The 24,375-nt window shown below is 36.7% G+C and overlaps 1 protein-coding gene across 12 annotated transcripts in view; it reads left to right on the top strand.

Moving 5' to 3' along the window:
* The window catches only part of ABLIM2 (actin binding LIM protein family member 2), a 146,425-nt gene that overhangs the window by 80,699 nt on the left and 41,351 nt on the right, over positions 1 to 24,375 (top strand). For 7 of the 12 annotated variants that reach the window (XM_032186628.1, XM_032186634.1, XM_032186630.1 and 4 more), the window contains exons 7-11: positions 8,156 to 8,243; positions 11,559 to 11,617; positions 14,825 to 14,902; positions 19,485 to 19,631; positions 22,547 to 22,579. In XM_032186628.1, coding sequence (XP_032042519.1) covers positions 8,156 to 8,243; positions 11,559 to 11,617; positions 14,825 to 14,902; positions 19,485 to 19,631; positions 22,547 to 22,579 — 405 coding nt within the window. The remainder of the gene's footprint in view (positions 1 to 8,155; positions 8,244 to 11,558; positions 11,618 to 14,824; positions 14,903 to 19,484; positions 19,632 to 22,546; positions 22,580 to 24,375) is intronic. The other 5 variants (XM_032186629.1, XM_032186639.1, XM_032186635.1 and 2 more) reach the window with 2 other exon arrangements.

Raw genomic sequence — 24,375 nt, 5'->3', positions numbered from 1 at the left:
TGTAGATATTTTATTAAACAGGCAACACTGGGGGAACAATCTGTCAAACTGATCTTTCAAGCTGTGCAAAGAAGAAACTATATGATTATTTTAGCTGCATTAAATTCCCTCATATCAATATAACCAAGAAAATAAAAAATAACAAGGACATCAATACAACTAAATTGAAAACATAAAACAGTTACTGTCCTGAGCTTATAAAATTTCTGGGTTCTGCTGGAACCAATTGCTCAACCATGAGATGAAGCATCTGAAATAGCCTGAAGAGGGACAGCAATGAAAGCCTTTTTGGCACATACCCAAATGAGGTTATGGTTTGCATTCAGACCCAACACACCCAGGTCCCATGGTCTAAATGCAATTCATGGTATCTAATGAGTCTAATTGTATAAACCTATTAAGGAATATTATTAGTTAATTCCTGCATGAAGTTTGTAACCTCAGATTTAGTTATCACCTCTCATTTAGAAAGGTGGTGTGATGTTTTAAACACTTAGTGATAAGGATTCTGGCAATTCTTGTGTTATGTGCTTTGGTTAGAAGAGGGGTATAATAAATTTAATAAAGGGGGAAACAAAAAACAGTGTCAGCACTAAGAGTTATATGAAAAATTTGAGTATATCCTATTTTAACTCATAGGTAATTATACAAAATCAACTGGAATTATTCAGATGTGAGCATCAGCAAATGGATCACTGCACCTTTCTTCCCTTATTTTCCTGTTGTATTTTTCATAAAAAGAGGTCTCTGTGACATTCTACAGCTAGTCAGTATTACTTTCTATACAGATTGAATGAAAATGATGTATTTGGTTATCTAGTTATGTTTAGGGAAATATATTTTATTCTGTGATGCATCCAAGTTATATGAGAATGTATTCTGACAGTTTATTTTAGCAAAGTAGTAATTGAACTCCCTTAGTTAGTGTTAGCCTGGGAATTATATCATCTGTGCCAAAGCAATTGAATTATTGAGGCTATACATTGCATTAGCAATGCTTGTGCGATATGAATCTTCCAGGGCAAATTATATTTCTTTCCAGCTTGATATTATAAATTTGAGTTCATCTGGTGATAGCTGAATACCCTTCTGTGGTTAAACACCAGCATTCATGCAAGCAATTTTAAACCTCTGAGGTTTAAACCCAATACTGATACTTAATGGCATGATAACTTAAGGTGTTGACATAGTAAATAGTGTTCAACTTCCATTCCTTACATTGCAGAAATCACTCAGCAGTTTGCACAAATGATACCATAAAAAAGAAAAGCTGTTTTCAAAATGGTAACTCTGATGTGATGTGTTGCTCTTCCTTGTTGATGGTTGTCGCGTTAAGGGGTGTAGCTGATTAACCGTTATGGGCCCGGTCAGATTCAGAGTACTGAACCAGTCGGACATTCACCAACAACGCGTTAACCATCTGGGGGTCCAGTCAGACCTTCACCAAAAACGCATTAACCGTCTGGGGGTCCATTCAAACATTCACCAAAAACGCATTAACCATCTGGGGGTCCATTCAGACATTCACCAAAAATGCATTAACTGTCTGGGGGTCTGGTTAGATTCAGAACACTGAACTATCATGGTTAACCACCCTCACCCTAGTTGCACTTAATGAGAGCTATCACAATGCAATAAAGTATGGTTTATTACAGCAACAGATAATCAGGTTCTTTTGGATTGCCGGTGATAGGGACTGTCTGCAAAAGCAAGCTAGTATGCATGAAATACACGGGTGTTGTAGGTGTTACAGATGTTACAGGTGTTATAGGTGTTGTAGGTGTTACAGATGTTACAGGTGTTATAGATGTTACAGGTGTCACAGGTGCGCAGCCTAGAAATAAACACGTTAAAAGGATCAAAGACTCTATAGAGATTTATAAGCAAGTATTCAGATCTCACCCAAAGGCATCCCAAGGGGGGGGGGAAGAGAGGCTCAGCCCGTCGACTGATCCCAGGAGTCAGGAGGTCCTAAGGATGTTGTATTTCCTCGGGATGGTATCTCCCCTGACGGTGGTATCTTCCCTAACATCCCCTCTCTCTTGGACCAATTTATATTATTTTCTATCTTTTAGGTGGAGCTTGAGTGGCTCTAGTCAAGCATATCTTAGTTATGAATGGTGTAAAGTTTTCCCGTCTCCGTTTAAAGTAATAGGCTCCGAGAAATTCAGGGCGCATGCTCAGTGAGGGGTGGTCGCACCTTGGAGGTGGGTAGCTTTTGGGATGGAGGTGTGTTTTGGTATTATAATGATATTATAATGAGCAAAAAGTACACTAGGGTACAGCATTTGTCAAAACATGACAGGTCTTTGGCTCAGGGTGGCAAAAAGAGGCAGCTTTGTGCACAACAAGAACAATCGAGGCCCCACCTGATTACAGAGCCTAGCCGTGGTGTCTCCACTCCACTCTATGCTCCGTGCTGTTCCTTAGAGCTAGCACACCAAGTTTCCCAGCGCGATAGCATCTAAGGCTGGGAGCCTAGGGAACGCTCAGATAATGCAGTTATGCCCTACCCTGAAAGCCTCTTCAATGCTGTACCTTTTCCTTAAAAATGTGAATGTTAGTTTTATTTTCCTAGTTACTTCAGGCATTTACACCACATAATCCACCCCTTGACTATAGTCACTCAAGCTTCACGATGGTTGGAATATGTCGGGGATATCACATACATTCTCAGAATGAGGTTTATCGAGTGTACGTACATTGTGTAGGGATGCTAAACGTTTCTTATAAACCAGAGTTTAACATACAAACTAATTGTCAGTCTAAAACATAATACAGTGAGTATTAACAGAACAATAACAGGGTGAAGCATCTTGAAGATTCCCGTGGCAGCTGGTGACCATCCAAACAAAGTGTCCCACCAACGGTGTCTCTCATCTCTCTTTACTCTTTCCATCACTTGATGTATTTCTCGTGCATCATGATGGACAGTAATCAGAGTCTTTTGTCCATTTTCTCGGACTTGTGTCATCAGCTGCTTCAGGTCCTCATGTACCAGCAATTTCTTCACCAAGGTTCATTCCAATAGGAGTAGGCAGCAGTTCATGAAGCAGAATATAATTAGATGCAATAAGTTGATAAGAAGTGTCAGGAACTGAGTATCTAAAATCACATCCTAGAATTTTGGTAAAATTGCAAACACAAACATTAGAGTGATTACTGGTATCTACCACTGCATTATCTACGACTATAGAATCACAATGAGTTCTCATGCAAACACAACCTTTCCCAATATATACAAGTACAGTTTCAAGGGTTTCATTAGGATGTATCTCAAAGTGGCAAATATTTTGCTCAGTGTCAAGACAAATGTTTTGGGATTCCAGCGTGTTACTTTCACAGATGAAACCTTTTTGTTCATGCACAATACATGCATTTACATCAATTGTTTGCCACTTTCCTCCCTTTTGATGGGCCCATACTTTATGCTCTTTAGGATAAAGTATAGTTCCATTATGATTGAGTCCTAATGCAATGATTGGATATACATTGTATACGGTGGCATTACTTATAGTAAGTATAAAGGCAACAATTTCATCATTTTCTGCATAATGGGTAAAGTTGACTAATTGCCACCAAGCTTGAAACTCTTTTTCAAATTCTGAAGTAATAACCCAAATCAATTTTCGAATTTCAATGGGCAAAGTTTTTCCTTCTCCCTCTCTAATAATAGCTGCTGCTACAGATTGTATCCATAACTGCGCTTGGATGCAGCTCAAGGCAAGGGAGGTATTGCCTTGGGCTTTTCCAAGGGCATTTACAATTAATTGATGATCATTTTCCTCAATTTGTTCCCAATGGGGTAAAATATCTGATAGAAGCCATTGATTTGCTCCTAAAGCCAATAAGGATGATTTTATTGGTTGTTCCAGTTTCCTTAGGTCATCTGTAGTAGCAGTTACTCTACTCATTAAGACCTCAGCATCAATGCTATTTAATATACCTAATCCTGTCCCTAATAACCTAGTTGCATCCTGTGGCCCTTTTTAGGGACCAACTAGGGTTAAAGAGAATTTGTTGTTGTCCCACATTTTTAATTATGTAAGGACCTGTGTTGAAGATGGAAGGAGTTAGACCAATGGGAGGCTGAGTAGGTTCGTTTTCAAGTATCTGCGGAGGCAGAGGCTTCTTATCCTTTGTAGTCGATGATGTTTCTGTATTAACCATGAATTCAAATAATATTTCTGTGCCTCTGTAACCCCAAAGACAGTACACAATTATAGGTTTGGTGAAAGTAAAATTGTACCAGCAATCAAAATTTGGTTCAGTTATTGTGGAAGCTGTCTTAATTTCAGTCGGCCGATTATAAGTGGATCAGTTAGTTATTCGGCAACCAATTTGTATTGTCTGTCCAGACATGGCTTGAAGTTCAGCCATTCTTAGAGAATCGTTCCAACTCCATTCATCTTTTGAAAATATTTTGTACTGTGCTATACTGTGACAATACGTGGTTAAATGCCATGGTGAAACACCTCAGCTCCATGCACAGCCACAGTAGCTAAGTTTCCTTTAAGGTCTGTAATTGCATCAAGGCCAGGGTAAAGCATAGCATTATTAATCCAAACTGTTGATTCATCATCTTCCAGCTGTCCATATAGAGTTCGCTCAGGGTTCCTGTGAACACAAAGGAAAATAAAATATGCTCGGTTGTACTCAACCGGCAGGGTTAGAAAGAGGGTGAAATAGCAATCTTTGATTTCCCATGCATAGAAATATTTGGGAGTAGTTAGCACTATTACTACTGTTAGATACACAGAGGGCTTTCACTATCTCTGCCATGTTTGGAACTGCGGCAGTCAAAGGTGTAGTGTTAGCATTTAACTGTCTGTAATCCACTGTAAAACGCCATTGCCTGGTTGGTTTCTTTACTGGCCACACCAGTGAATTGTAAGGTGAATGGGTCCTTTTAATAATGTCTCTTTTTTCCAATTCTGTTACCACCCAGTCAATCCCCATAAGTGCTGCTGCTGACAACAGATATTGCCGATCATTAATGATTTTAGCAGGGGATAAGGGTATGGATGTTTGTAACAGGCTCAGTCTCACAGTGCCTGAATCCCTTTGATGTGTCGCGAAACTCCACACAGTTCCATCAGGGAGCTTCCACATACAACCATGCAGTATGTCAAATCCTAAAATATTAGTATATGCAGCACCAACTAATACTTCTATCCTGGTTAATTTTTGTTCCTCTGGCAACCAGAGTGAAATTTTTGCAGTGGGGCATTGTTTTTCCACACCATTGATTCCCGTGAATTTAACCCTGTGTTGACCACCCCTGCTCAGGGTTTGTGTTATGCTCAGGGTTTGTGCTGTCTCATGTGTAATTACTGACATTTGGGTCCTGGTATCAATAAGAAAATTTACCAATATTTCTGGGGGGTTCAACAGAAATGGCAATGATAGGGTCAGAGTGTTCATTAGAGAGCCATTGAATTGCTAATACCCGCTGAGCAGGGTGGCTCACTGCCCTCCCCGGGGATAAGAGTTTTTTTGCCGACACCACAACTCACTCCATTCCCTATTAGGTTTGAATCTCTCTTTGAATTTGGGGTATCTGGGATTTTGAGTGTGGATTCGGTGGACCTGCCGAGTGGTCTTGGGATTTAATACTGGATGAATTAATCCAGCCCATTCGGTGTCCGTACTTATCTATGTCTTGTACCAATTCACTCCAGGTGGGAATAGGGGAGTTAGGATTTTGCCTACAACCACTATCATCATACTTCAGGCATTTACACCACAATGGTTTCAAAAATAGGAACAAGTTTTCAGGTGTGCATGAACTTTACATTGGTTAAGTTTGATCAAGTTGATCTAGTGGAAGGTGTTCCTGCCCATGGCAGGAGGCCTGGAACTATATGATCTTTAAGACCCCTTCCAACTCAAATCATTCTATGATTCTGTGGTTCTATGAAGTAGAAACAAGATTTTTTAACCTAAATTATGCTCCCATATTTCAAACAGCAAATGGCAAAATAGCCCCTAGACCTAGATAATGTTCTTCAGCATAAAAACCTCTGGAGGCTTTGACATTCATTTAGTGAAAAAGATTGACAAGCCATCTCTGTAGTAATAGTGTAAAATTTCTAGCTTAACAGAAGGTACAGTGCTTTGGGAGCATATTTAGATGGTGAACATAGTGGGACAGTACTAGTAATTTGTTAAACGTACACAGAATTCTAGTAGCCCTTTCAACCTCCTCCAGGTTAACAGGCAACATAGTCTACATTTGCATATTTTTACTTCATTGAGAACTTCTGTTGGAGTCAGACTCAGCTTTAGAATTACTTGGTCTCCTGTGGTGTTTTTTTTTTTTTGTTGTTGTTGTTTTTTGTGTGTGTGTTTTTTTTTTTTTCATAATGGAAGCCACATTGACCTCAAAAACCATGAGCCATTCTGAATAATGCAGGGTCAAAGAGGACAAGATCTGGCTTTTGTTTCCATAGGGGTTTTGAAGAGCAAGGGCTGCTTGGAGCATATGCAAGAGCTGGCTTTGGGTTGTTGAACCTAACAGGAATCTGTTATATGTAGAGACCACATGAGTTGTGGGTGAGAACTGTGCATAGAGGGTTGTATACCTGAAAGGAGGGTGTAGTAGGGACAAAGTGAGGCTATTTTCAGTGGTATCTGATGCTAGGACAAGAGGCAATGGGCACAAACAGGAACACAAGACGTTCCCTCTAAACATCAGAAAGTATTCACTGTACAGGTGACCAAGCACTGGCATGAGGTGCCCACAGAGTTTGTGGAGTCTCCCTGTTTGGAGATATTCAAAAGCTACCTGGACACAGGCCTGAGCAACCTGCTCTTGGTGACCATGCTTAAACATGGGAGCTGGACCAGTTGACCTTCAGAGGTCTCTTCCAACCTAAACCATTCTATTGTCATGTGTATGTGTACACACATACACATAGGGATATATTCACATAGGGAGAATGTTTCACAGTTCATTGTTTTAACATTTCTGTTTTGTGAGTGTCATCTGAAAGATGGTGTCGGGGGTATGTTTGGGGAGATGGGAAAGTAAGGGATGTCACTTGCCCACTTTGCTTACTTGGAAGAGCACAACTCCCTGGATGCTGTTTTTGTCACTGGCTCATTGCCTTGGATTGCTGCTGTCCTTGCAAACAGGAACCAGAGCTAACAAGGTTTCCCACAGTTGACCATAGAACTGAATTTTGGCCAAAAAGTTAACAAAGCTACCAAGCTTTTTTTGGCAAAAAAGTTACCAAGCTACCAAAAAGTGTGCTGCATAAATCTCTTGTTCCTGTTTTGTTGTTGTTGTTGTTGTTGTTGTTTTTGTTTTTTTTTGTGTGTGTGTGTGTGTGGTTTTTTTCTTTTCTTTTTTCTTTCTTTTGTTCTGTGTCCCCTCTTGAAAAACACACTGAAGTAAGTGGTGAAACAGTTGAAATTAATGGGGTTGTAAAATAACTGGAAATTGAAACTTATGAAAATTGATTACCTACTAAACTTTTCTAAGCAATTTTCTGTTCTCATTCCAATAAATGAAAACAGTGGTATTAAATTACAAAGATTACTTGGCAAAACTCCTGGTTTATCTGTGTGAGGAAGTTAGTGCATAGTATCTGGAAGTGTAAGCTCTGGATCAACTCTCATGGATCAACTTCAGTACCTGTTACCTGCAAGACACTTCACTTTCAAAGCAGATACAAACATTCGTTGCACAAGATGGTTCTTGATAAGCATTAAGAGTGTAGGGGGGTTGTGAGGAGCATACAGTGAATTGCAAATCCATGCTCAATCCATGACCTCCCACCTGCCTTGTGCAGGTAAATCCTAAGCTACCTTGCATTTGGTGCAAAGTATGATTATTCACAGGAAAAAGTGTTCTCTATATTGAAGTGTTTCTGTTTCATAAATTCACAAACCTAACTAGTGCATGTTAACTTTTATTTATTTTTATTTATTTATTTATTTTAGGGAAAACCACAATTTCATTTTATGAAGTGTCTGTAACCAAAAATCAAAAATAAGCATTGAGACTTTAGAAGACTGTTGAACTAATTAACTCTATTAACTAATTTACTGTAATTAAACATTCTAGATTGTGAAGAAAGCCCTTCTCATAATGAAGCTACAAAACCGGTCAGTATACTTACTCAATTGTACATTTTTTTTTCCCAAACAGGCGGGAGAAAAACATTATCACCCAACTTGCGCACGATGTGTCAGGTGCAGTCAGATGTTTGCAGAAGGAGAAGAAATGTATCTTCAAGGTAAAAACAAACAAACAAAAAAAAAAACAAGCAAGCAAACAACAACAACAAAAACAAACAAACAAACAACAACAACAAAAAAACAACAGTTATATTAGGCAGCATGCTCACATGGCTGAGCTGTATTGTGCATATTCTTCATAACTACCAAAGAAAGTGGAGAATGCAACATGTAGGCTGAGGAAAAGCAAAAGCAACAGCAGGAAAACTTATTTATTCTTATTCACTGTTACTTCTCTCTTGATTTAAATCACAGGACAAGTGGCAATCACAGGAAGAATGAGTGGTAGCAGGTTGTTTTTTTTTCATGCAGATGGAAGTGCTTGACAGTGAAGATTATGAACCTTTCCATTTACTAGAAAATGTGACTTTTCTGCAGTGATAAGACTTCCACATAAAAGTTAACATACATGCAGGACAGTAGGTTTCTTAAAGCTACCATTGAAGATGTAACACCAATTCTGCACCCACTGTTCATTTACATACAAGGAGAAAGCCTATAGAACCTTACCTGAATTCTTAGTCAGGCCTGACATTCTCAGGGTAACCTCTGAGAATGGTGATGATGATGCCATGGATCTGAAGCCTATACCAGACAGTGCCTGTACTGGAGACAGCCAGGAGCTTGCACAGAAGAAATTCAGTGTTTCTTGTCAGGGAATTTCAGCGGTAATAGGAAAGACTTGGTCTGTAATTTATTCAATAATAATAATAATAATAAACATAGATATAAGCTAAAATCTGCATTTCAGAAGTAGCAAATTTTGGCTGTACTAAATTGATCAAAGAGAAAAGCTGTGTACACAGTTAAATAGAGGGTCAGTCACCAGAGAAAATGAAGGCTTTTGCCTGCATTTTTGACAGGGCCTATGTTTTCGAAACAAAATAGAGAAGAGAAGCTCAGTAGGATGTGGGAACTGCAAGGTTGGTGTATTATTCCAAAATCACATCCTTGCCCATTGCATTACAACTTCTGCAATTGTCCACAGTTTTCTAGAAGTGTACTTAGAAATCATTCTTTAAGCTGGAAAAGTTTGACTTTAAAACAAAACAGTGGTCTCAGTAAGATCTAATTATAATTTAGTATGTTATTCAAAATTACAATTTTATTGTCACTTTGGTTTACAACAAGAACTATCTCGTTAAAGGACATAATGATCCTTGTCTGTGCTCATGCATTCTCTCTCAGGGGCCAGAAAATGCTGTGGTTTTTCCAATTGCAAAGTAGCTTAGCAATGCTAAAATCCCCTGGGAAATCAATACTTTTAAAAAAAGATACCAAACTGCAGATTTGTTTCTAGATTTCAAACCATCTGAAATTGCCTTGCAGTGAATCTTTTTGAGTTTAGTTTGTTGTAAGGATTGATATTAATTTCTGTCCAGATTTACAGTTCAATAGCTAAAAAACTATGCTCTTGTCCTACTAACTTAGACCCATCTTACTCACTTTATTTCCTGATACATGAAACATTCCTACCAACTTGTTATCATACACTTTATTACTTCATGTAAAAAGGAGTTTCCGTTAGAAACTTAAATGAAAAACTTAACTTTGTTAAGTGTTAACTTTGTGAAAGATCTGTGATTAGTTATTTGAACTGCCTGACCTGATGAGTTAGATAATTAAAAAAATCCTAGGGGTTTATAACATGTTCTTTGTCTTCTTAATAAACACACATAAAGTTCCCTTAAGAACTTTAAGCATGTGCCTTAGCAGAAATTGAGTCTTCAGTAGATCCAGCAGATGACTTTTGGGTGAAATGACTTTTTGTTCTATATGAAAAGTTCCCTAGCCTATTTCATGTGACCATAGACAGGAGTAAGTAATTCAAAAAAATTGATCTAATTACTATTTAGAACCACTTGGAAGATTTACATCAAATTATGTGCCATTTGAGACAAACTCTTTCAGTTGGTGAGCTCAGACCCATTCATAATTGGAGCATAAATTAGCACTGAATTTGAAGGTGCTATAAAACCATTTTTTAGTGGTTCAGTCACTAGAAAACTTCAGTAACTTATTAAACTTAATTTATCCAGTCTGGACTTGCAGATAATCTTTTACTGTTTGAGTCTGGGTTCATCTGGATTATTCTTGTGAATTGAATTCTGATGATCTCCATCTGTCTTCTGGGAAATAGACTTTCTGTTTCTATCTTGTTTCCAAAATCTACTGGTGAAACTGCTATCAAACTATCTGCTGGAAAATTATCAAACTGCTGTGAAAACAAAGCATTTCCTATAAATCCTCTTGGTGCTCTCCACCCAGTCTAAACACTAAACCTTTATAACAGAAATTCTCAACTTCCCAGTTACTCAGAAAGAACTTGTAGTGCACTGATATTATTTATATGTGTGGAGAAATGCTTTAGCTTGTGTCTTGTCCTATGTCAGCCTGACATAAACATAACAGTTCCTTTTTGCTATTAAAATTTGAATGTAATTCTTTATTTTAAATAAGTACACATATTCCACTCCTCTGAACATTGAACACAATGAGTACTGAATGTTATGTTGAACTCTTAAAAGATTTTTTTTTCTTTCTGACAAATTCAAAATCATTAAGTTTCTTTTTCAGACTTCTGTTGACTTACATCTCTGGAGTTTGTAGTCCTCTATTCAACACATATATACAGTATAGAATTGGTTCATTTGTGTATTTTCTGTTTCTTGAGGGTGAACATTCCCCTAAATTAAAGAAGTTCTTTAATATTTAATTTATATGACACAAACACATAGTGCAAGGTCAGTACAATGAAGAATTTAGGAAAAAAAAAAAAAAAGACTGGATTTTCAGCTAGTTTTAAATGCCACAGTGACATTCCATTCCATCACTAGGTTCTCCTTAATATGACCTGGGCCAACCTATTACAAGAATAGAGAACAGGAAATTCTGAGTACGTATAAGGAAATACAAAATTACCATGAGAGTGGAAAATGTTGTCCAGGAGTACTGTGGATCTCCATCCTTGGAGATGGTCAGAACCCAACTGGCCACAGCCCTGAGCTGCTTTCTGAAATGTGACCTGCTGTGAACAGGTCAGGCTGGAGGAGTTCCAGAGATCCCATATAATGCCTCTTAGGACACAGGTTTTGATGTTAATTTCACTTATTGAAGTCCATGTAGCTTTCTAAAATGCACCAAGTCTTTAAAATGTATGTGGCCAGTTTTACTGATACTGAGCTGTTGTCATTTTTTAGCTTTGAAACTATCCACAAAATTGTGATGGCAGTCAAATCAGTTAGCATGCTGTATTTTATAAAAGCCTCTTATTTGATAACTTAATTAAGCAAAACTTTAAACTTACTCTCCAGGTACATCCATCTGGCATCCAGTTTGTAGACAAGCTGCCAAGGCTGAAGAAAAAAACAAGGTAAAAATACCTTATTTTTACACTTTTTACATTTTATTCCCTATCCTTTTTTTTTTTTTTTTTTTTTTTTTTTTTTTTTTGAGTAGGTGTAGAGGGAAAGATTTGGAATTTTTTATTAAAATTAGTGAATTTTAAACTTTAATGACAGAAATCTAGTTGGTTAAAGTAGTGGTTTTTATTCTGCTTTTACTGGTGATTAAAGGAGAATCCTGACTTAAGAGTTATATATATATATAAGCTGAATAGGAAAAAATATGAAAATATAAAGAAATCAAGTTATTTTTTAACTTGTCTGATTATGATGTAATCAGTGCATGACCTTTTCTCTTTTTATGTGGCTCAGCATTTAAAAGATCAGAGGAGGTTCACTTAATTTGTTTTTACCAAAAAAAAAAAAAAAGTACCAATTCTCCTTGGAATTTCTTTTTTATTGTTTGTAAAATGTTGGCAAGCCAGCCACAACTTAATTTAATCTCTGGCTTGAAGTACCTCCTTAAGTTGGATGATTTGTGCATCTGTCTGTGTGCAAAGGGAAGAGGGGGTTGTTCTGGCAACTTTAATAATTACAAGGTTAGCAGATGAATAAGCTGCCCTTAGGAAATGAAGAATTAATCTGTAGCTGGGGAAATGATCTCTCTGAAGTGGTGGGACTGAGATGCAGCTATCTCATTTAATGCAGAGGCCAACTGTGGAGCTTTTCGGTTCTGCTTTTCTCTGATGCTCCAAGTGGTATCCTTGGTATCCTGTTCAAAAAAGCCTTGCTTTGATTCATGAAGGCTTGGACACAAGTCACATGGGACAAGTCAGAACAGGAGGCAGCAACTATAAAAAGAGTGTTTACAAATCTGGTGTGTTAGCAAGTACAACTTTGACTAAATTACAGTTTTGAAATAATCTTTTTTGGGCCTTACCCTGAAGGTCTTGGCTGTAGTTTTTGTACCCATGTGTTAGGAAGTGATTGCTCTGGTATTCTGTGGCGGGCTCTGAATACCAAGTAAGTAGTGTTTCAGTATTAAAAAAAAAAAGAAGAAGTATATTGTCAAAATATTTCAGTTTAATAAGTGCTGCTGATTCAGTCTAATAGCATTACGCAGCTTCTATTATCAGGCTTCCTAAGGATATTATTCTGACTGAGTAACTGAAATTGCAGGACTGAAACCCAATGTACTTTATTGAAAGCGTAGTAGTCCTTTTTTTGTCTCCTTCAAAGACAAACAGTGGATACTATTGTACTGGGTTCATACTGGCGGTCTCTACCCCACCAAGGAAAAGAAAGTATGCTTGTAATATATTGTGTAGAGGCTGACACATGTCATTCATGACACATATCACCTGAGTGCTGGGAGTCTGCCCCTTCCGCAGCAGAGAAAGATAACTGAATCTGAAAGTCAGTGGGAGGCTTGCCTAAGTACAAATAAAAAACAGAATGAAACTCAAATAATTTTTCCAAGCCTAGTCATTTTTCCTTTTCTTTGGGGTTTTCCTGATTTGTTTTGTTTTGTTTTTCTTTTTTTCCTCATCATTATATTCATTAATTAAACAAACAAACAAACAAGAAATAAGAAGAAGAAAGGATGCTTTTTCAAATTGAGTACTAAGGGACTTTTCAGCATATCTAGTACAGCTGGGAATAGGATATACTGGTTGAGCAATCTTCTGGTCAATCTGTGAAGAGTATTGTTTTTAAAAAGTCATCTCTCTATGTATTTATACCAATATAAGCACAGTATGTAACTAAAGTAGGTAAAAAAGGTAGGAAGAGTAAGTAACAGCACACTACAAAACTTTGGAGATGGAGTGGAAGGGATGAAGAAGTGAAAAAGTGTGACAGCAAAAAGAAAAATTTGGGGAGTATGAGTAAACAGAAGAGATAAAGCTGGTAATGGCAGAAGAAGTCAAAGTTCATCAAAGTGATGAAGAATATATAGATATATTTGTATGATTTATAGAATTTTTACTTTTAGCCATTCTTTCTTGCTACTTCATAATTAAAGAGTTTTCTGTTCCATGTGAAAACATTTAATGATTACAAATAATGTTTCACCCCTATCTGTAAATGCTATGTTATTAAGTGATCATTGTTTCTCTACTTGGTAAGAGATTGCTGTGTTACATATTCATTTTATGGTTCTCTGTCAACAAATTGAATAATATGGGCATTTCCTCAGGTCGTGTTAGTACCTGCCATACAGACACTTCTGAGATAAGGTATATTTACATATTGCTTCTAAAAGCTAGCAAATATTTCAAGAAAAGACAAGTAGTAGGAAGGGTGCTACCTTGACCTGACAGCTTAATAATGCTAAAAGGTTTTGAGCAATTGTAACCTCCAGATAAGAATTGTCTGCATTTGGTGAAATAGGAAATCACAGTCATTCTTAAATGAATTCTCAAAAATTCTCAAATGGCAAAATTCATATTTTTTCCAATCAGGGCCAGTTTTCTCCATAGATGGGAAAAAATATTTTACAATACATTAACATATCTGGGTAAAAATAGGGTATAAAACTCTTAGTAAGATTTGTTTAAACTTCAGTTAAGAATGTCAGATCTATTCACTCATTGTTAGTATCATTATTTCTCACAACCTTTTGTTATTTATCAGTAATTATATCTTTCATCGTAAAGGAATCTATCAAAAGCAATAATGATCTGTCACTGAATGCCAGAATGATTGAAAACATAAAAAAAAAATAGCTGAATATTGAAACAAATCTCTTAAAATCAGAGAGGGCAAAGCTAAGCTATTGGTTATCTGATTCAGGATGTTCTGCAGGATATCATGCTGTTTGCTCTGAGTGAATGACACACTACCACGACACGTTCCAGTAGCAACGTGAATTGGTTTGACATTACAACCATAGAGTTGCAAATATAAGTAATATTGCAAACAAATCACCTTGTGACACCAGATGCAGTGCTTCTGTAATGTCTCTGATAGTGTCCAAAGGCTGTCCTGGCAGCCTAGGAATGCCCCAGGCCATTCTCTTCTGAAAGGAAGAGGGGAGAGCAAGTTGTATGTAAAATCATTTTGCATTTTCAAATTTATCAGTTGGATTAAGCACATTTTTTGCAAGTTTTTGATGTGCTTGTACATTTTTAGCTAAATATGATATGCCATTTTTAAGTGGTAAAAATTAAATTAAAAGAAATGTCTCTGACCTGTCTCCCTATTTCTTCTGTTTCACATCTCTTCTCCTGCCATAGGAAACAAGGACTTCCTCTGAGAGTATTATTTCTGTACCTGCTTCAAGTACATCAGGTTCCCCAAGCCGTGTGATCTATGTAAGTATTTTACTGTGAAATGAATTCTGTGAGATGTGGAAAAAAGCCCATGCTTCCTCCTACAGTTTAACATGTATGTAAAGTTAATGTCTCCAAACCACTATAGTTGGTGATTCCTCTAAAATGGAATTTACTTACTCATATTTAAAATGTTTGAATACTGCCTTTACCATAACAGACTTCTGGCGGTTTCTTGTTATTTTTTGTGGTGTATTTATAGCACTTACATTACTACCAGAACTGTTTTGTACCACAGCAAGCAAAATACCACAATACTTTCTAAAAAGAAAAGTTTAAGTAAACAGTACAGCCCACAGGTAGATTACAAGCTTAGATTTGAACACTATACGTCTAAATCAAGCCTTTGAGGCTGCCTCTGATTGCTTATGAAAACACTTGTGTATGATTGCAGGACTCAGGCCTCAACAAATTCCAGTCCCTAACCTCAGAGGACCTTTGATGTGTTTGTGGTCTAATAAGTGCTAGCTCTGGAAAGCTCAGAGAGTTTAAAATAACTGCACAAATATGATAAAAGCTTATGCTGAGTATTTTTTTCAGTACCAGGTGTACCTTAGTTGTAATAATTGCTGTAGATATTGTTCATGAGCAAAGTCTCAAAGCTACCACTTGGTAAGCAATAGGTGAAAAAAAATCCAGAATTGTGGCATCTGTATAAACATCTCTGTGAGGTCTTCAGTATTCTCAGGACTATTCTTTGTTCTTTCCAAGATTTCTTTGTCCTCAGACAGGTAAGTCATTGTCACTGAATAGTACTAGAGGGAATTGCTGGAGATGTGATTGACTGTCAAAGAGGTTGCTATGCTAAAGTTAAGGACTCTTATTTACTGCACAGACAAGTGAAACCGTGCCTTGAAGCCAACTTGTCTTCTTTCTTCAAATAGAAATAATTTTGAAAGCAATATACCCTTTATATGAGCTACTAGTGTAGGAATTGCCCCTTATCTGAAAGGCCATAAGTGCTTCTGAGTTCTCCTTCCAGTAAAACTCCATGCTTTTGCATACCAGGGTATATTCCCACTTAAAAAAATGTCATTGCCAAGACTGCTATGAAGACAGTTCATGGTGGTAAAAGACTATTATCACGTAAACATTTTCTTTGGCCAGATGGTCTCCATCTCTTCAGCCATGTGCTGCTCCATTGCTTTTACAAATCATAAGCATTCTTCTAAGATTTATGTACTTTTAATGATTTTTTTTTTTTTTATTAGATGGTACTCTTTCTTGGTGTCTGTGATTATCACTTTAAATGTACTTCATAGGCTGTTAACAGTCAAGGACAAACCTCCATTTTCTTTTTCTGCTTTTTTCAAAGGATATCATTAAGTTAGCACACAACTCTAATGCTTGTTACTGTAATATACTCCTTTAGAGGCATCTGGGGCTATGAAAGAATAAAGTTCTCAAGCAAATATGAGCCAATTACAAAAAAGAGATTTCCCAGAGGTGTGCAAGTTCTTGCTATATCTGTCTCATATATGACTGCTTAATTGTCAGAAAGCTGTGAGTTCAATTAAATCCAATTTCAGCTTTTAGGAACAGAAAACTAAGAAGAATCAAAAACATGTTTTTGGACTTATATGTTATCCAAATAATCCTTCGGCTATCTTTTGCATCTGTTTTTTATGACATACAGACATGCTCAAAATTTGTCTTGGGTGCTTTCATGACTGTTTTAGCCAAATCTATGCTGCCACTGAAAGGAAAGTCCTTCTTACACATGGTCCTGTTCCTCTCCAGCCCTGTCCTCCTGTCTCCTCTTCGGTGCTAGTTGGTACACAGAGATACGATCAGTCAGATTTGAGACTATCTTCAGCTAGAAAATAACCCAGGAAAAGCTTTTATTATTATTATTATTAGAAAATAACCCATGAAAAAGACACAGTTGTCTACCAAATTTATAATGCTAACAGAGGTGAGGGAAGGCAGAGCAGAGTGTAAAGCACATGCACAACAGGCACCATCAGCAATAACATGCATGTGTGTAATTAAAATAATTACTGAAACTGTATCTTAACAGCTGTTGAACTCTTTGAAGAACTGTGTTTGACAAAAGAGCGTTTTGAGAAACAGTTAAAACTTAGGAACCATGATTCTGTGGTACTTATTCTTTCAAAGGCATCAAGTCTGAGTGACATGATTGTTCTGAACCATCTCAGGGGTGATGTGCTTCTGGGTTGTGGTTTACTGGTCAGCTAGGGAAAGATTAAGAAAGCATGTTTTAACTAAACCTGAGTGTGGTTCATGCAGACCATTTACTAAAGCTGTATATCTTTTTTTTTTTTTCTTTTCTTGGTAATAGACTGTGGCGTCTTCTTGCACTGAGAGAGGGCATAGACTAAATCCCTTTGAAGTTAACAGTCATCTTTTCATTAATTTCAGAGATGACTGGGCTGAAATTTACAGACTGAAATTTACTCCAGTGTAGACATTCCTTCAGAGTCACTGAATACCACTTAAAAATCAATAAAATCAATAAATTTCTAAGTCATGCCATTAAATAGAGCTTGAATAGAAGTCTTTATTTACACTTAGCTAAATTCTAAAGATATTTAGGAGCTTTATCCCTACAAAGATATATCTAACCAGATAAATATATATCTAACCAGGTTTAGTTTAGGTTACAAAGATGTGTTGTACATTCTTATACTTATACTTATACTTATAAATCACATTATATTTTCATACAGAAACATATTTGCTATTATACAATTGTAGAAGTACATAGTCCAAATGAAAAAGATACTCTAAACTTAAAACTTGTTTTTAACAGAATCCAAAATACTAGATTATTGAAGAAATGGAATAAAGCCTCTTAGCTGTAATTTGAGTCATCTCTAGAATATTTAAATTCCACTCAAGTATTTGAAAGTAGGTAAAAATAAAATAGAAAATGTAGGCTGAATGCTTGCAGAATGGAGTGTTTAGAAAGCAACTGTATCTCTAAGGCATTTTTTCATCCAAATTTGCTTACATTTGGATATTTAGAGTGACAGGAATTTTGTAAGTAGGTAAGTTTTACTCTTGATATTTTGGAAGTTTTGTGGGAGGATCCAACATTGCACTTCTACACAGAGAGACAGGGGATAAAATTACTGTAATTCACATATTCCCAATTTTGAACTTTTTTGTTTTCTCTAGAATAATCTGCACAACCTGAATACCTTTAAAAAGAAATTATCACAGCCTCCCTGATCTTCCTTGTAAGCTACAATTCTGCCCATTTTTTTCCTGGAAGAGACCTGCCAGATAGGCTTCTGATCTTTGAATGACCTGTCCCTGCATTAGAGGTTGCCACCTCTTCATTCCATTTTCTTAGTTAAGAAGAATCTTCTTCCTTTCCATGTTGCTAATGTATGTACAATTCATACATTATTTTAGGGAAAGGGATAAATGAAAGTTGTCATGCCAAACTTCTATATTTATAATTAATCTAAATCTTTCTAATTTTTCTGTATTTATAATTAATCTAAAAGAAAACTTTCCTGAAAAATCTGTTGAACTTTTATTATCTCATAGTAAGAAAAGAGATAATCACTGCACACATAAATCTTGGATACTTTCATATCTTTTGCGTTTGGAAAGCATTATCGCAGTTTTACAGCTGATTGTACTGAGAACAGTGAGTTCTCAGAGACAAGCGTGATTCAGTCATCATTTTGCTGCCAGCAAAGAACTTATCATTCCGTAAAGCCTGAGATAGGAACTAGACAATTTTGCTTCCCATTTCTCTCCTCTCAGCGTGGCTGGCTTGTCATCATATCTACAAGCCTAGTACATACATGCTGGATACAGTTTTACTGCAAGCTACCATTATCCTAAGGATAATCTGTGAAAATGTGGCTTTTGATAATCATGCTTTTGGAATAAGGATAGCAAGAGGAGGATGAAGAGTGAAACAGCTGGGAAAGAGCAAGCTTTTTTCTTCTGTTGGTTGTGTGAGTCTCCTGAAAGTATATGAGCTTTATTTAAGTGGCATCTGTGATTTTCCAACTAATCCACCACAGTGCAAATCCATCATCTGCTGGTTTGTGATCTGTAATTAAGGACTACTTAGAAATAGTCAGGAAAGGAGGTGAAGTTGTGGGATACAGCTGAATGGAAAAAATTAAAGACCTGACTAATGTTTGTCAGCGTCTGGAGAGTATATGTTGGAAATACACATTTGATTATTCACTACTGCTTGTGGTAGGGGAACCCTGCACACCAAAACCACTTTAAAATGAAGGGTGTTTTGCTTGAGAAAGACTTCAATATCTGTCCCACATGTCTCTTTGTGCAGCTAACAGTAAGCGGGATATTACCAAGGGAACTGGAATTGTGCCATGCTACTCCTGTTAGCTAAATGTGATTGAAAAAGAAAAGGAGAAAGCACCAGTATATAATAAGAAAGCAACAGTAATATTTAGTGTTGTGTAGTAAATATAAGATACTTATATTTGCACAAAGAAAAAGCCTATTATTATGATGATGACTTTTCTATCTATATATATCTGTCCTTTTCTGATTGTATCCTGATCATATTCTTTCTTATTCTCACTGCTTTCTTTCCTCCTTTTCTTAGGCAAAGCTTGGAGATGAAATTCTTGACTACAGGGATTTGGCTGCTCTTCCTAAAAATAAAGCCATCTATAACATTGACCGCCCAGATATGATCTCCTATTCTCCATATATCAGTTACTCTTCAGATGACAGGCATAGTTACGGGGAGGTACTGAAACATGGGTATTTTTTTTAATACAAATTTGAGATTTTAATGTGCATCATTAAAATTTGCTGAACACTAAAATGTGCAGAATTAAAAAAATACATATCTTTTATAACTTCAATTAGTTGAGTCATGTCATCCATTCACCCACAACGCATTTTAGCCTTCTAAAAATACAAGTGAGGCTTTCATTTCACTTTTTAGCTCATGGAAATTAAAGAATTGCTTTCTGTGATCATTTTTTAAACAGATGACATGTAATTAAAATATGTTTTTCTATGAGAGGAGTTCTACATGCATGTGGTAGGAAACATGAGCCATTGCTAATTATAATGCAAAAATCAGAAGCAAAGCCAAATGTCTTTCATGATATTTTTTTTAAGTGTACTATGTTATTTTGGTAGCACAACAATGGTATCACTTTGCTATGCACAAATTTCTTTCAACTGTCCCTTACTAAAGTTCATCCTCATGTCACACATGCATTTCAATCTATTCATATGCAGAGCTAATGTTAGACAATTTGTGGTAATGAAATCTAATTTAACATAATCTTATTAATTCTGATTCTTTCTTCTTCCTTTTTATTTTTTTTTTGTGAAGCATATTTGTATATAACTCCTGTCATACAAGTTTGTTTTTCTTCCCTAATCATATCTTCCTTTTGTTTCAATTTCTAATTTATTTTATAATTTTAGATGCTTTTTGCAAGTTAAAGCTCTCAGGTATAGTAGGTATGTTAATAAGTTATATGCTGTCTAGAATGGAAGTCTTTTTTTCTCTATAGGTGTAAATGGATGGATAGAAATAAGTACTAGAAATAATAGTAGTACTATTTATAATAGCCGCAGTCTTGCTATCACCATTGCCTTTTATGCTTAATCAGTACCACTGAAGTCTCCAGTGCTACTCTCAGGCAAAGTGCAGTACATATTAGTTCTTGCAGACTCACTTCCAAATCCTCCCCATACAATGCTGAACCACAGTAGCTCCATTATAACGAGTGCTAAAAGAATTAAGGTTATATCTGGTAAAGAGTTTAAATGGTATTTAATGGTTTCTGAATTCATAAAACTGGAAGCTGCTGCCTCACCCTGAACCTATGCAGTGTAAACACTTCCCTTCTATGTCAAAATTTGTGGGTGCTGTTAATGTTTGTGTCCTTCCTCAACTGCCCATTCACATCTGACCTTTCAGAGGTGACATCTAGATTTGACAGAGGTGCATATGCTCTGCAACTTTCTGCCCTGCTCCTCTGAAGACTCAGTCATTGCACATGCGTCAAGGAGATGGTTATAAAAGCATCTCACCTACCAAAAATATATGCTGCTGCTGGAGGGAGTTTCTCCCATCCACTTTCAGCAGATCCTTGGCCACTTGCTGCAGTTTCAGTCCTTTGCCAGAGTAGGTGTCTGTGTGGCTGAGCTAGGTACGAGGCTTTGTCTGGACCCCTGGTGTGATCTGACCCCCATGGTTTTCACTCAAAATCTGGAGATGCCACAGGTGGGACAGCCACTCAGAGGTGCAGTGAAACTGACTGATTTGGTGGTAGCCCATTTTTGGCTGGGATTCAGTGCCTGCAAACTTTGGAAACCTCAGCACTGAAATTTTAGGAGTGGGTTAGAAGGCAATTGCAGCTGAGCTCTTAAAATAAATAAAATAAATTAAAATAAATTAAAAAAAAAAAAAAAAAAAAAAGCAAAGAGGGTATTGCTGCTTTTAGTGTATAGCTAAGTGGTTATCCTGCTATAGTAAAAGTTTATTGGGACAGCTGGAGTCATTGCTCTTTTTGGAAGATAAATACCTTTGTAGATGATAAAAAGGACCACATCATAAAAAAGGGTCTTTTCACTTGGGGCAGTAGGAGATACATTGGTTCACTTGGGACCAGCAGCCCAGTACTTGCCTACAAAACAGCTGTTTTCTTGCTTGCTTCCAAAGAGGCTCAGGAGTGCATGTCCCCTTCAGCCATGGTTGCTAGCATACAGATATATTTGAGCAAGCTTTAAGCTAGATATATTACTTACCAATAACAATTAAGATACCTGTCTTAACACAGACTTTCCAGCCAGTTTTCTGCCTTCATTCATGGACGTGCTTTAAAGCATGTACTGAGTTTCATGTTGCATTTGTTCTTTCCCCAGTGTTTGTAGCACTAGATTAAAGTTTGCTTAGGTAGGTCTATGCTGATGTAGCTATTTGTGTCACTAAGACCTCTGTGATATCTTAAAAAAGAAAAAATAAGATCTGGTTTCTAGACGCCTAGACTAGGAAGAGCATTTGGGGCTGTACTCTCAATCCAACATGCACATTTTCATGATGCTTTAAATATTTTACATCCTTGATTTTAGCATGGTAAAAAAAATATCCTGATTTTCAAACTTCAGCATCCTGGCTATATGTACAGCTCCAGGAGTTTCAGTAGAGTTGTGCTCAGATAATCAAGCTTAAAACTTACTAATTTTGAAAGGAAAATGAGTGAACACTAAATAATTGAATTACATGACATTTAATTAAAAATAAAATAGTACAAATATTTTTGTTTCCCTTAAAGCATCTAGCTCTGAGCAACAGAATTATAATCCAGATTTTGGTAGTACTTCAGGCAGCTGCTTTAAATGTGGGTTTTCTACTAACAGTACTTTGTGGTACAGGTCTGGCCTCACCAGGCCACAGGATTTTGTAGTAATGAAATCAACAACAGCTGTCTATGAAAGGTTTTATAACTTATTCCTTCTTACGTTGTTTAAAAACAAAGAAAAATAATAAAAAAAAATATTCGAATTTACCTGACAGTTATTTTTCTTAACTATATCATGTGTTATACATGGATATTGATGTTTTAAGAGTAGTTCTTCTCACAAGTAACATCATGCATGAATTTGTATCACTAATTTGTTGTGTGTTGCTGTTTGCAGTCACCTCAGTTGCTCTCTCCAACACCTACTGAGGTAATCCCCAGTGCCTTTGTTCTCCTGTTCTGACCCATTTTGTGATGCATAAACCTGGTCATACTGATAACCAGCAGCGTCTGAAATGTGGGGTTTGCCTCCTGCCTCTGCAGTGCATGGGGTTTTATAATTTGTTTTTAACAGTGTTACTTGTGTTGAATATGTGCTCTGCTTCTGGATTGTCATCTGTATTCATCTATGTCCACTGTCATCCATGTTTCAGCTTTCCAAAATAAAGGTTGTATTGTGGTCACTTCTACAAGCTCTACTGAATAAATTCCATTGGGAAACAGGATTTATTTTAACATTTAAAGCTGCCAGCATGAGTTGATATGAATTAATGCTTGGTATGGCTTTCTCTTTTATTTATGTATTTATTTATTATTTTTCTTTTTATTCCACAGCCAGTTAAACTATTTATATTGTTTGTACACATATACTGTTGAATCGTGCACATACCTGAACTTCTAAGTGTATCTTGATGTACATTAATGATAAAAGCCTGTCACTGTTTCACCTTATTACAGGCAGCAAAAGCATTTCACATAACTTCCCAGATATCAACTCAAATATCACAGTCCTGGCTCATTTCTCCATTATTCCAATTTTCTGTAAAGAGAACTATGTTGCAGAATTTTGGTAGTAGAGAAGAACTGGCAATTTCCATTAAAGGTTATAATTCATTAATTTTCACCATGAATATTGGTTAAACAGAGAATTTAACCAATCAAAATGTAATTTATTTTACACATTAAAAATAAAAACATGTTTTATTTAATATTGGATTTCATGAACTTGAATGACTGTTCATTACAGAGACCAAAAGTACACAAAAGGTAAGGTCTGAAATAATCAACATGAACTCTTGGTGTTGTGGAAGATTACAATAATTTCCTTTCAATTAGCTATCAGTGAGCTAGTTGTCATGCTGTTAAATTGCAGACATGGCACTAGTATGGAGGTCAGTGCTGCTGTTACCTATGTCATACAAGTTATCCCAGGTTATCCAGCTTTTCTGTTTCCAGTCTTCCTCTAAAGAGTCTGTGATCAGGTGCTTAGGTATCATCATCTGCAAACTTGTCACCAGTTTTTTTGGAGAGGGTTTTATCAGAAAAAAAAGTTCACTGCGTCATACAACCAAAACTTCAAAGAACATTGGATAACACTCATTTGGTATTAAAATATCATCCCAAGATTTTCCAGAGATGTGGCTATACTGCAGCATAACTCTTTTTGACTGGGTTAGAATGAGTATTAAATAACATAGCTACATAAATGGAGAAACATTCCAAACCGAGCATGGGGGAGTTGGTGGCAGAATGCCTGTATAATGCTGCATGCTTGGGAAGGTGCCAGTTGTTGCTCTCCTTTTCTCAGGTATTTCTGACTTTGAAATGGATATTTAAGCAATAATGCTATTTCCTAGTATGCAAAACTGATCTTCAATATTTTCGAAAATGCAGTCACTGAGTATGGGGTGACATGGAAGGAACAGAGGACACTTTGGCCAGAGGAGAGAAAGTGGTGAATGAGATGACATTGTACATCCCCAGTGTCAAGGATAGTCCCAGAGCAGCCAAATTGGAAACTTCAGGCAGGAAGAATCTAAAGATGAATGAACAGATATAATTTAGTTGTCCTGATAGGAATCTGGAAAATTATGATGGGGTCAATTAGGACCTTCAGTGTGTTTAAATGATGAGTGATCTAGTGGGAATTACAGATGCCTAAAGATATCCCAGGATTCATGATAAGTGGCGAACACCTGCTATGGGATGGCATGCTCTTCACTCACT

This window comes from Aythya fuligula, chromosome 4 (assembly GCF_009819795.1).
Source record: "Aythya fuligula isolate bAytFul2 chromosome 4, bAytFul2.pri, whole genome shotgun sequence".
NCBI classification, from domain to species: Eukaryota; Metazoa; Chordata; class Aves; order Anseriformes; family Anatidae; genus Aythya; species Aythya fuligula.
This window is presented reverse-complemented; position numbering and strand designations above follow the sequence as displayed.